This window comes from Eleginops maclovinus, chromosome 15, assembly GCF_036324505.1.
Source record: "Eleginops maclovinus isolate JMC-PN-2008 ecotype Puerto Natales chromosome 15, JC_Emac_rtc_rv5, whole genome shotgun sequence".
NCBI classification, from domain to species: Eukaryota; Metazoa; Chordata; class Actinopteri; order Perciformes; family Eleginopidae; genus Eleginops; species Eleginops maclovinus.
Genome location: NC_086363.1, coordinates 12,342,179 through 12,354,859, shown reverse-complemented (window position 1 = coordinate 12,354,859; position 12,681 = coordinate 12,342,179). Strand labels below are relative to the sequence as shown.

At 42.8% G+C, this 12,681-nt stretch overlaps 1 protein-coding gene across 1 annotated transcript; it reads right to left on the bottom strand.

Annotated features, from left to right (window-relative positions):
- Positions 1-147: 147 nt before the first annotated feature.
- sel1l (SEL1L adaptor subunit of SYVN1 ubiquitin ligase) lies at positions 148-12,551 on the bottom strand. The gene is made up of 21 exons (XM_063902433.1): positions 12,006-12,551; positions 11,818-11,855; positions 9,642-9,837; positions 8,039-8,206; positions 7,666-7,771; positions 7,182-7,344; positions 7,001-7,054; positions 6,829-6,888; positions 6,659-6,740; positions 6,384-6,538; positions 5,881-5,937; positions 5,732-5,800; positions 5,351-5,428; positions 4,731-4,793; positions 4,501-4,588; positions 4,162-4,310; positions 3,896-4,061; positions 3,447-3,521; positions 3,165-3,337; positions 2,698-2,826; positions 148-1,860 (listed from the first exon to the last, which is right to left on the bottom strand). The coding sequence occupies exons 1-21, from the start codon at positions 12,091-12,093 to the stop codon at positions 1,582-1,584; spliced, it is 2,436 nt and encodes an 811-aa protein (XP_063758503.1). The 5' UTR covers positions 12,094-12,551; the 3' UTR covers positions 148-1,581.
- Between the last annotated feature and the right edge of the window lie 130 nt (positions 12,552-12,681).

The following is a 12,681-nucleotide window of genomic DNA, read 5'->3' as shown; positions in this document are numbered from 1 at the left end:
ATCCGCGGGTCCACTGAGAGCCATCCATCAACGTCAGCAAAACAAAACCCAACAGAAATAACCAGATTTCAGAGGTTTTCTGTATCATAAAGTTTGTGAAGTACTTATTACCATGCAAACAATGAAGAAAACATTCAAAAACATCCATTAAATATCCATATATCATTTATTAATTTCTTTATAAACTCGTATTTGTGATGGTAAAAATGCAGTCTTGACCAAGTGTTAATTTTTTTAGACAAATTGAGAGCGGTGTGTGGTATCCATGTTCCTCATCATTGTCCCTTTTTGACTTCATGCAGACATCTTGGCGGATCAGCTCTCAATAACTAACAACGAGCACGCACTGTGGAGCTGAACACATGGACAGAAAGAAAACAGCATGTGGCGAAATCAGAAGTCCCTCACGTTGTTTCGATAAATACTGTACGGCCTGAACCATGGCTTCATGTCTCAGACTTGAGTCCATCCGAGCTGAAAAGTGTAGGCAGAAATCCAACTTGGACTTTTGGTGAGGGGGTGGAAAATTCTCACAAGTTATGTAACCAAACACACAGGAAAAAAAAGTCCCTACGAACAATTCAGAGTTGGAGGCGCTGCTTTCTTTAAGGCTGCTCCAATTTCTGCTAGTTGACTCCTAATAAACTAAAAAGAAGGCGGAAATGGGTTGAGAGAAATTACTGATATGACGACCACTCGTTCATTGTTTTAAAGATTTAAAAAGCCTATGTTCTACGATTTCACTCTCCTAAATTCCTTTGGAGGGGTGAGGATTAAGCAGCTTCTCCTTCTTTGTGTCTGACATTTTTAAACACGCATCAATCCGTGTGCTCAAAATTAAATCATCTATCCAGCACAGAGGTTCTATCCATCAACTGCTCAGCTATTTCCTACTAATGACATCACATGGCTTTAAAACATTTCAGCATATTATGCTCAATGAATTTTCCTTCCTTCTTATTGCAGGTGTGAGAAGGACATATCAACTACACTTATGAACCATTATTGCGATACAAATTGGTTCGCTCTGATAAATAGTGGCTAAAATTAAAGTCAAAATGTTCAGACGACACATGCAAAAACCTTCTTTACCAACCAAATAAAAAGGATTCGAATTTACGTTTTCCTGTCTGATATTTTCTTTCTAAATTAGGATCGAGGCAGTTTTGCTGAGTGTGATTTCCTCCAAAAAAAATGTGAAAGTGAGAAGAAACTAACGCACATTTTAGATTTGATTAGTCCAAACGTCTTTTGATCTGGCAACCAAAAGGCTTTCTGTCATGGTGAGGACACAGGTGCTTCTTCTGGCAGTACCCTGAGTCACAGACTAGCAAGTCCCACGTCTGTGTTATCCTCCCGGAACACTCTGTTCTGTCCATAAACACCCCCGCTGTCTCTCTCCAGCACAGGACCAGCTTATTTTAAAAGCAGAGAGGGAGTTGTGGGTCAGCAGAGTTCAGCAGTCAATATTTGTCAGCATGTGGAGCTACGAGAGGCGCTAAGACTAGCAGGTATTCAGCTAGTGAGCGCCCCCTGCTCCACAGAGTGTCTCTCACTGCCCTCGCTCCGGCTGGCATCCTCTCACTGCTCCTCCTCCTCCTCCTGGGCCGGTCCCTGGGCTTGTGCGTCCGCCTGGTCCTGGGGCTCGGCCTGGGGTTGCGATGGCTCCTGAGGGGGTCTAGGAGGAGGCGGCGGGGCAGGGGCAGGGGCAGGAGGACGAGGGGGGACTATGATTTGGTGCTGGCGCTGCCTGTAGGCGATGACCGTGCCTAACAGCAGGGCGATGACCGTCATGAGGTAGAGGTCCCACTCCGGGCCCAGCAGCTGGTCCAGGTCCACCTGAGTAACCAGCTCATTTAACTGAGGAGAGGACGGAGGACAAAGAGACGTGTGATTCATTTCATTCCCCTCTAATGAAGGGGCTTTTACCTTGCATTAACATTAAGGGCCCTTTCATAGTCTACGCAAGCTACGCGGACGCCGTTGTAAACGCAAGGTTCACGCGCGTATTTTTAGTACATACAGAACGCGCGTCAGTTGCTGCGCTGTGCCTTGTCAGACGCGATACACCGCTCATCCAACAGGGGGTAGCACAGTCTCCTGTGACTTGTCTGTCTGGTAGGAAAAAGGAAAATAGCTACAGAAAAGAGTGCCTCATTTTGCTTCTGCTGAATCGCCGGCAGCTTGATGTACTCAGCAAGCCGACCGAGACGAGAAAGTATTGCGGGGTAGCCGAAACTCAGCTGCCCCACGCCACTTTCTGCTGCCTGATATCTGCATCGATATCTAGGTCCAGCGCTATTTCTCGCCATGCATTTTCAATTAAGTTTCTGTCTGAATGTGAAGCGCTCGCAGTGTCATAAATATGCTGGTGCACACAAACTAATTCACAGAGACGCTCCTCGTTGTCAGCCATGGTAGTACTTCTTCTGTTAATAGCGATTTAGTACAGTACAGTACAGTACAGTACTTCCCATCAGCAGCCCCTATCGGAAACGCGTGAAATGGCAGTCGCGCTTGCGTCGCGTTACAAAAATCTGGACTACACATTTTGCCACAAAAGCACGAGTCAAACCCTCCTTGCGGAGCTCGATGCGTTCACGTCCGCGTAGCTTGCATAGACTATGAAAGGGCCCTAAGAGTTCCTATTTGAAAGCCAAATTGTACCAGCTCCAGCGGGAGAGGTGGAGTACTCACATTAAGATCCTGCATGTACTGCAGAGTGTACACCAGGCCCAGCTTGCACAGAGCCAGGAACACCGGGACCTGAGCATCAGGACTGGCTTCAGCCGCCATGTCGTAGAAACGCTTGGCTAAATGGATGTCCTGAAAAACAACAAGAAACAATTCTGAATCAGAACTCAGTCCGGTGTCTCGCTCTACTCAGAACTGCAGAGACGCACAGATTGCATTTGGTTTTTTTCATCCGACATGTTCATTGTGCTTTTTAATGATTTCCTTTCTAGTATATTTGACACCATACACAGATGTTTCTGTAACTTCTCTTTTATGGGAAATTGAAATGCTAGGGTGCTTATTTGACTGGCTTAAAAATCGGATTTATGAGCCTGACCAGACATGAACAATCGACGTGATGAGTGTTTACGAGGGAACCATTGAAACCATCTGATGTGTCAGGGTCCCCAGTGAAGCTCTGTGCCCACCTGCTTGATGCCCAGGCCCTTCTCATGCATGTACCCCAGGTTGAACATGGCCTGGGCGCTGTGCTGCTGCTCTGACGCCAGCCTGTAGTGGATGACCGCCGTCTCATAGTCCACGTCTGTCCCGTAGCCGTAGAAATGGTAGTCCCCTAGTTTAATCCTTGCCACAGTGTATCCTGGGAATGAGAATTAGGTTTTTTATAGCAGCCAGGTTCAACTACTTTTTGTTAACCAATTAAAGACGGATTCCCAATTGTGTGTGTTCCGGAGTATGTGAGAACTCACCTTGTGCTGCAGCTCTGGTCCAGTGGAGCAAAGCACGGGGGTAGGTCTCATTCTCAGTGAAGATCCTCACACCTTCTGTTTGTTACCAGACATACAAAAAACAAAGGTTAGGATGTTGTTGCTTTTCCCATAGGTGTTGTCAATTATTTTAGGGAGTTTGCATGATAAATACACACAATGTCACCCAAATTTGTTTCACTAAATCAATTTTGCTGCTGTTTACCAAGAAGCTAACCGACTGTGGTTACTTACTCTAAGAGGGTTTTGATTATAGATGCTTTTTTTTAACTGTTTCAGAATCAGAAATCTATATATCCTCCGGGGGAAATTTTTAAATGGTTTGGCTGCTGATACTCTATGTCCTAGTGCTAACCTATTTGAATGGGATTCTAAATAAAACATGCTTCCTCTCCTTCCTGCCATGACACTAATGTCCTGCTTTCTCTTACTCTGGTCCAGGATGAAGGCCACATTGCTCTGGGCGACCTCGTAGCCCTGCTCAGCCAGCACCAGGTACTGCACCAGCGCGGCGTCCGGCTCGCCCTCCTTAAAGCTGCCGTAGGCCGCCATGAGACGCTCCGACCAGCGACCGCGCTCACACACGTTCTTGAAGAGCTGAAACGGAGATACAGACGTGGTATGACACAACACAAAGCCGGGCCTGCAGCTGGGCCTGATTCAACAGAGAATGGAGCAGCAGCTGCAGCGGCCTCACCTCCACAGCTGTGTGGCAGGAGCGCATCACTCCGGTACCGGTAGCGTGCATCTGGGCCAAGTTGTAGAAGGCCAGGATGTGACCCGCCTGTGAGGCCAAGTTGAAGAATTTAAGCGCCTGCTTGTAGTCACGCTTCACACCAATGCCATCTGAGGAAGGACAGGAAGAGGAGATTAAACACAGGGAATCAGATGAAAGTGTACATCATGAGAGGAATGAAAGAGAAAGAGATAGAGCGCTGCTGAAAAGAAACTGGTTCTTCAAATCTTCAGAGGCAGTTCAATAATTACAGCAGGGAAAGCTATGCTATGAGCAGGCCACGACACACTGTGTACTCACTGTAGTACATGGTGCCCAACTGGAGCTGTCCGTCCACCCAGCCCTGCTCTGCCGCCTTCTGGAAATATTTCAGTGCCAGCTCATAGTTCTGAAAACGCACGTCACACACGTTTGATTTGAGGGACACGGGTAGCTTCCAGGTTAGCAACACAGAGTCAAAGCTTAGAATCAAAAGTATCCTAAACTTAGACATGATTTTGAAAAGGCTTGTATTGTGTAAAGTTTCTTACCACCGGTACACCTCTTCCATATAGGTAGGCCATGCCTAAGCCACTCTGTCCCACTGGATTACCCTGGATTTAAAAAAATGTAAAACAAAGAATTGCACATTATTAGAAAAGAAAAATAAAATAAAATGAAGAACTATTCAATATAAACATCTCAACATAGAAGATAAAACGGAACTGAAAGAGTGAAAATATAAAAGTTGAGAGTGAAGATAAAAATCTGTAAACTATTTGACAAATAAAAGAAATACAAAGAAAAAGGAAGTGAATCAAAGGGAATGCGTTGTGAATCTCAACTGAATAAAACACATCAACTAAGAGGTCAAAGGAACAGAGACCTGTTTTCAGAGCTGAGGGGAAGCGGATAACTTTCCATCTTATAAACTCCAAGATAAAACCACCATTGTTTCAAGAGTCTAAAATGTGAGAGTTTATACTTTCACTTTTTCTTTCTTCAACCTGAAATCTCTCAATATTCAAGATTTCTCTTTAATTTCAGAAAATTAAAAGTCAATACTCTCTTCTCTCACTGGCTTTTCAATTTTTGGTTTTGCCTACAGTGGTCGTGTAAATGATCCGGTTCAGATTCAGATAGCTATGCGAGTGATCAGCTTTGTGCTCACCAAGTCGGAGGCCTTCTTAAAGTACTGCAGGGCTGTCTCGTTGTTCTGATGGAGATACTCGCTGCCTTCTGAGTACATCTGAAACGGACACAAGGAGGGACAAATTAAATACGAATGCACTGCACCGCCTTCTGTAAAAACAGCAATGCCAAATCATCTTGGCTGTATTTATTTTGGAATGCATCTCTCTGCTCTCTGACTTACAGAATTGGAGACATGTATAATGTTTGCAAACACAGCAGTGAAACAGATTGGTGTAAAGAGAAGATTGTGGACAAACTGAAGTTTTTGCTGTTATGGGCAAGGGACAATGTAATAAAACTGTCATTACAGACTCATAAATCACCCCATCACCTTTCCCACAGGGCATGTTTCACCCACCTTGCCGAGGAAAGCCATAGCGTGTGTATTCCCTGCATTTGCAGCCTGTGTGAAGTAGTCGTACGCCCTCTGTTGGATAGGAGGCATCAGAAATATATTAAACAGTGCAAAGAAAACAAAAAACAATACCTTTTCATTTTTGTATGTACCTGATGATTCTGTTCTACTCCTCGTCCTCCATGCAGGTGTAGCTGACCCAACCCCACCTATCAGGGGAAACAAAGGACTTGGTTAACCTCAATGACACACAATTTGTTACATATGGTTTTCAAATGCAGGTCAAATACGTGTATTCTGGCCACTGTTGCCACAGTTACTTCGGAAAAGTAATCTGATTACTGCTTTAAAAAGTAACTAGGTTAGATTACAAGTTACTTAGTAACGCGTTACTCTAATCTGACGTTACTAAGTAACGCGTTACCGACATCACTGATTCTGACAACATATTCAACAGTTGCCCAGGTTCCTGACCATAGATCAATTAAAAAACTGTAAAACCCAAAGACCATGTGACCAGGTCCAAACTACAATTAGAATTTGAATAATTATTTATTATTTCTTCTCCATAACTAATCCCGATGACCGATACTTTTGATTCAGATCCCTGCATTGTGTTAAACAAAGAACACTTATTGACGATGCAGCAGTTTACCTGAGCCTGCACGTCTCCTTTCTCAGCTAGAAACTGGTAGTACTGGATCAAGTCCTCCTCCAACATCCCACTGGTGGATCCCGGGTTCTCCACCTCATCCAGCAGCCGGATCCTCTGCACCGCCGAGCCCCCCGTCAGAGACACGTCACTGGCCACTGTAGGTGGGGAGGGCGACACAAGAGAAGCAGGTGGAATCGAAAGAGTGATGAGCCCAAGAGGAGACATCAAACGTGAATATTTGATTATGTAACGATATAATTGCAGTCGATGCTCACCTTGATTTGCCACCAGCCTGTAGTGAGTTAGTGCTGACTCACAGCTCTGGGGAACGCCCACACCTCCCCAGTATCTGTACCCCTAATGACAAAAAAAAAAGAAATGTCATTTTTCTATTCTTAGGACATAACGACACTGTGTCATTGCTCCACTTGCAAAATAAACTCACCAGGATCATATGGGCAACCAAGTTTCCTCCCAGAGCACCGAATGTGTAGTAAACAAGGGCCTGGCAAACAGAATGTGAGTAATTGTTAGAAAAGGAGACTTTTTATTAGATTATTTTACAGTTTTGTCCAAAGTAGACGTAAAATCAGTTACACAGAAGCTGAAAAAGGTACCTTAGCCTGACTGGAATTAACTCCAAGTCCTGCTGCGTACAGAAAGCCAAGAGCCTGTGGAACAGTAAACAAAGCACCGTGTCACACAGCTGACTGAGGGCCTTTGATAAGAAGTCAGGTCGAAATAGCTTGCAAGACTTCTTCCATTTGACACCTTGACATTGTTCTATGAGATGTTTACCGTCTGGGCTTTAGGTGAGCCCTCTATGGCGAGCTTCTCAAACATTTCTTTGGCTTTGGTGACGTTTTGGCTCATGTAGTCTCCAAACAGCATGGCGTACGCAACCTTCTCCATGGCTTTCTGGTGGCCTTTATCTGCTACCTTCAGCAGCTTTTCGTACAACCTGAAAGAGCGGTTGGGGAAGCAGAGGTGGCGTGAGTAAAGGCAGATTGACACAGGGGATAATAAAAATGCTGTGTACATTAACAGAGCCTAAATGACAGCTAAAGCAAACAAGGATGTGCCGGCTAAGTCTCGTGCTAATAAAGCACACACAAAACAGATATAGCCTAAACTACTCCTATAGTGTTGACTTAAGTTTAACAACTTTTTCATAACGCCATTTATTATACACATATCTGTACAAAAATATAGATGATATGAAAACAGAATGTTCAAAAGCGTGACAAAAAGAATACAGTAGAATCAGAGGGAAGAGACTCACTCTTTTCTCTGGGTCCTCCTGGTGGTGGCATTGAGCATGCGCAGCACAGTCTGATACTGCTCCTCCGTCTCCTCCGCCTGCAGTCGCTGCTGCGCCTCCTCCTCCGCTGAGGGAAACAGAAGAGCAGCCGATGACAAATGCAGTTGAAAAACAAAAATGTCTTCAAATCTTTGGCAGCGAAGGGGGCAATAGTCATTCACAAAATTAAATGCACTCCATTGGAGGGGTTGAGCTTCTTAAAGGCATTTCATTTGATGAGGAAATAAATATCAGTAAACAGATCTAACTATTTATTTTCATTGGGACTTCAAAATAAGAGACTTAGGATTGCTATAGTTTGGGATATGGCAGCGAAGGTATTAAGTTAACTTACTCTCACAGAAACCCCACTTCTTCTCGTGGTCATAGTCGTACTTTGTGGCGCACCACAGTCGTCCATCCCCCCGTCCATCAGTGGTACAGTCCGAGTACTCCTTCTCCATGAAGCGGAAGGGGAAGAGGCAGGGCTCTCCATGGGCTGTACCACCATTCACCACAGGAACTGTATAAAAAGAAAAAATAGAATTAAATAAAAGAGAAAGACAGAACTGGATGTAGTATGAAAACACCTGTGGGGTAAATTTGTAATATGAAAAATGATTGTGTGTCTCAACTCAAATGCTCTTAGAGGAATCTGGGAAATGTATAATTTATTAACAAATAATTCAAGGTAACTGCTTTTTTGGGCATATAAAGACCATTACTAAGAGGTGGCATCACACCAAACCACCCACTTCTTTGGATAAAGGCTTTGGATTGCAGGGTTTGCCCTTCTGTCCTGCCCCATCTGCCATGAACATTTATGGCAGATATGCATATTTTATGCAACAGAGTATTTAGACAGTGAACCAAGAATGAAACACTAGGAAACACTAGGAAACCCCCCCCCCTGCAAACTGTCCTGTATTATGATTGTTCGAATTGGCCACTGGACAATAATTACGATTTTTTTTAGAAAGATACTATAATAATAATAATAATATCAATAATAATCATCAAGATACTCGCTGCAGTATCCCATAAAATGTTCTGATATATACACCTTTTGTCTCCCCTCCTCCTGTGTGTCTGAAGTAGTTTTGAGTGTAAATAAAACTCATAATTGTTAAAAGACACAAATAATATGTTACCATGTCTGCTGTGCTTATTTGATTTCAATAAAGCAATACTCAGAGATCGATAGCTTCAAATTAATCAAACAAAGTCTGTTAACTGCCAGTAAATGCCCATTTTATAAGCTCATTAGTATGTGTGTGCGAGACGCTAGCAGGAAGATGACAAACAATCCCCGAGTAAAAATGATGCAACGATGCAAGAGGAGCCACAGGTGCGAGGCGCTGCTAATTTCTCAGGGGGTTTAACCGTTTATCCCATCTGCCTCTGCCCTGAAACCACACACACCTCGGCTCAGAGTCAGCAAGAGGGAAAACAGGTCAACATTCACAACTCAACAACTATTCATTTGTGGAACTGACTCTTATTACAACTATGTGAAGCCTTACAGGGGAAACAACCAAAAAAAACAGCTTTTAAGCATCATAATAATTATAATAATAAATGTATTTTAAGGAGTCCTGTTCTTTCTACCTGCAGCTGGAGCCACAGTGTCTGTTGAAAGGTCTCAAAGCTGCTCCACTATTCCATCCGTTACTTACTTTAATTGGACAGGCAAAGCCACTATACTCAAAGAGCCAACAGTGACAGAAAAAGCTCATGTCTCACAGAGATATTTCAAAAGCCAAGAAAAACATGCCATCGCCAGGAACAAGCAGCGCATGTGTTTGGTCATTAAAAATACAGAAGTTCTAATTCAGTTCAAAACATTCAACACATAGTGGCAGCAAAACCAGAGAGCAAAGTGAACTAACTAAACCTCTGCGGCTGCTCCTAATGAAGCATTTCAAGTTTATCATTTAAGCTACAGTTTTACTCCTTACTCTCTTTGGGTTTCTCCTCAACTGGAGGAGGCTGCTCAGGCAGGTCCTCCTTCTCCTCTCCCTCCAGTCCTTCCTCAGGTGAGGGTTCCTCCTCTTCTGGCTGCGAGACTTCATGAACAGAGGTCACAGAGGCCCCAGCCACGACCTCCGCTGCCAGTCGGATGTCTTCCTCTTCAGCGTCTGGGTCATGGTAAGACTGGAGGGACGAACGAGATGTTATTGTAAAGGAACCCGGACATTCAGGTTCTTTACAGGTTCTGATACTGCAGTGGTGGATGGTTATGTTACAGAACAATTGAGGTACAGTTAAATTTGCAAAATTAACATTTACTGAAAGTTATTTCTGGTAACTTCAGCCAGTTAAATATATATATTGAATCGGCTTAAGTTGATATACTTGATGGCAACTCCTTAAAAACATTACATGCAATATGTGCTTGCAATTGTGGAAGTTCATCTGTACACACATATATTAAAAAGGTCTCCTATTATGCTATATTTGAACAATATATTGTAGGGCCATAACTATACAAAACGTGTCTGTTAAGTGTTTTGCTCAAAATACTACAAACAGATCACCCATTGTAGCATGCCTCATACCCCTCTATTTCAGCCCTGATCCTGAAGTGCTGATTCTGTGACTGTCGCTTTAAATTTGAGCTGAGTTTTCTACCGGGAGAAGATACTCAGATAAACACTGCCGTGTTTAAACGCCATATTATGTTCCAAACCACATCAAGCATTATTTCTGAAACACTTCTCAGTGTTTACCACTAGAACAGAGACATATGTATTATATACACAACAACTCTAAGTCCCTCCTGCAGACATCCTGCTGAACACACAGAGACACAGAGGTGCTGCGGAGGGGATTCAGCTCGCGACTGTATATTGGGGACGATAGGTTGGGACGTGTCACGTGGGCAGGACGTTGCCAGGAGTTCAATTTAAATCCAGCCCACATTTCTGTTATGACGTCATAACCGAAGCAAATCTGGATCAGCTCGTTTGTACCCCCCGTTTTTAGAGATGTGGGTAAGGAAGAAAAGAGAGAGGTTGTATTTTCTGACACTTTGAGAGTCTACTTACACACCGGGGACACATATTTATGTATAGAAGACATTAAAAAGTGCATTTTGCATAATAGGGCACCTTTAATATGTTAAATAGTTCACAAAGTAAGCCCCCCTTTTGCTCGTCCTTTAATGTACCAGGATGTAGCTATTATCATTTCTTACACTAAAAATATCCCAAGTTAACTTAAGGCCTCAAGTGTTTCTCCATGACATTGTTAACGCAAGTGACAGTTCTAAGACTTATTCATTATCAAGGGAAGATAATCATAGACTATGACATCGACTATGTGCGGATATCCATCTTGTGATACGTTTTTTTTTGCATGCCGATTAAACAGTGAAAAGTACCCGTTTTTCGATGGTTGAAAAGATAAGAAGAGGAATCATCGTTCAGCAATACAATGTGAGTGAGGCATGGTATTAACACTACATGGTTTGTCTTTTTTTAATTAATTGTTTCAGTTGTATAATTGGCAGGTCATATTGACATAACCCTAACAAATGAAAAACAGATCACTGGATTTCAAAGCTGCTTAACTGAAGACAACATGGGTACATATGAACCTGTGTTTTGTTCGGTATCAATTGGTAATTATGTGATTTTAGAATATGTTGTGTCTTGTTCTTTCCAAATGTATAGAGTGCTGAATTATTCTTCATTACAAGATGAAGTTCAACAGGATTAAAACTTGTTGGTTTCTCTGCAAATGACCTACAGCCAAAACATGCAACTTTCCTCATGCAATAAAGAACACATCCGAATGGACGTCTGTTGCAAAAGTAGAAATCCCAGCCACAGATATTTAGTGTATGGAGTCACTGGTATATTTCAATGCAACTGTACCAAAGTGTGATTAGAAGAATTACTCGGGAAATGTACTAAAGCATTTAGTTACCACCAAAGTTATGTATATTTAAAATATATATTAAAAAGGTAGTAGTTGGAAAATCTTGAATCAATCCCTGCTGTAGTGTCAACATGTCTCTCAGTATCAGCCTGTGCAATTATATCAACAGTTGTTTGCATGTTTTGCATCACATACAACGGAAACGCATTCATTCATCCTCAGGGTTTGATATGAAGATCGCTCATGACATACCTTTAGCTCTGGCCCGTCGTTCCCTTGTTGCTCTTCATCTGAAAGGTATTAATAAGGAAAGTGTAAACACAGTGTAAACTTGAGATGGATGAATCTGTTAGCTAAAAATAAACAGCAGCTTGAAACAGTTTAAGAAACGTAGACATTTCTGTCTGCGCAGATAGTAAACAGTTGAATGTCATACTTACCAGCTGTTATTCCTTTGACGAAGACGATCAGCAGAATGGTGAAAAAATAAAAGGTTCTTGCCGTCTTTAAATACCTTTTACAGCCCATTGTTGTTGATGTGGACAAGCTAACAATCTGCTAGCTGTAGCTGCTGCTACTTCTATTGCCAAACATTCAGTTACAGTTGGGTCACACTATGATATGTAGCTTAAATAAACTCTCAGAGGCTCAACCAAACGGAACCGTGTTCTCTTAGGATAAAAACCTGATTGACTTTGGCTCCGGTAGCTGTCAAACAAAGCTAACAGATTCCAATGCAAAATGCGCTAGCAGAGGAGTAACTGACGATTAACGTTAGCTAGCTAACAAGCTAGTGTTACACAGCCACACGAAAGACCAACCAAACAGCGAAATATTTGAATGAGACGCAACTCCTTAGTGTAATAAATGTTTGCCTACTACCTCTCGGTACTCCCAAACATCCACGCTTTACAACGACATGCAAGGCTTTTCATTTATATTATCCAGATACTACTTAGCTACCCATGTTAAGCCCCTACTACTGATCGACACTTCCTATTCCCTCATTTCGACCAATCACAGCGCGTTTAGTTTGACAGTAGCCAATGAGCGGGCACCTAAGCTCTATCAGCGAATCAGGTGAGTACACAATTTTGTTTCTAGTTGATGGGTTTG

Bases quoted from the DNA above. Each gene is read 5' to 3' on its own strand.
- sel1l (XM_063902433.1), bottom strand. From the start codon at position 12,093: ATGGGCTGTAAAAGGTATTTAAAGACGGCAAGAACCTTTTATTTTTTC. The intron at 6,889-7,000 runs GTACCTTTTTCA...TCTGTTTGCCAG, and splicing joins TTAATTCCAGTCAGGCTAAG to GCCCTTGTTTACTACACATT. The intron at 5,938-6,383 runs GTAAACTGCTGC...TTCCCCTGATAG, and splicing joins AAGGAGACGTGCAGGCTCAG to GTGGGGTTGGGTCAGCTACA.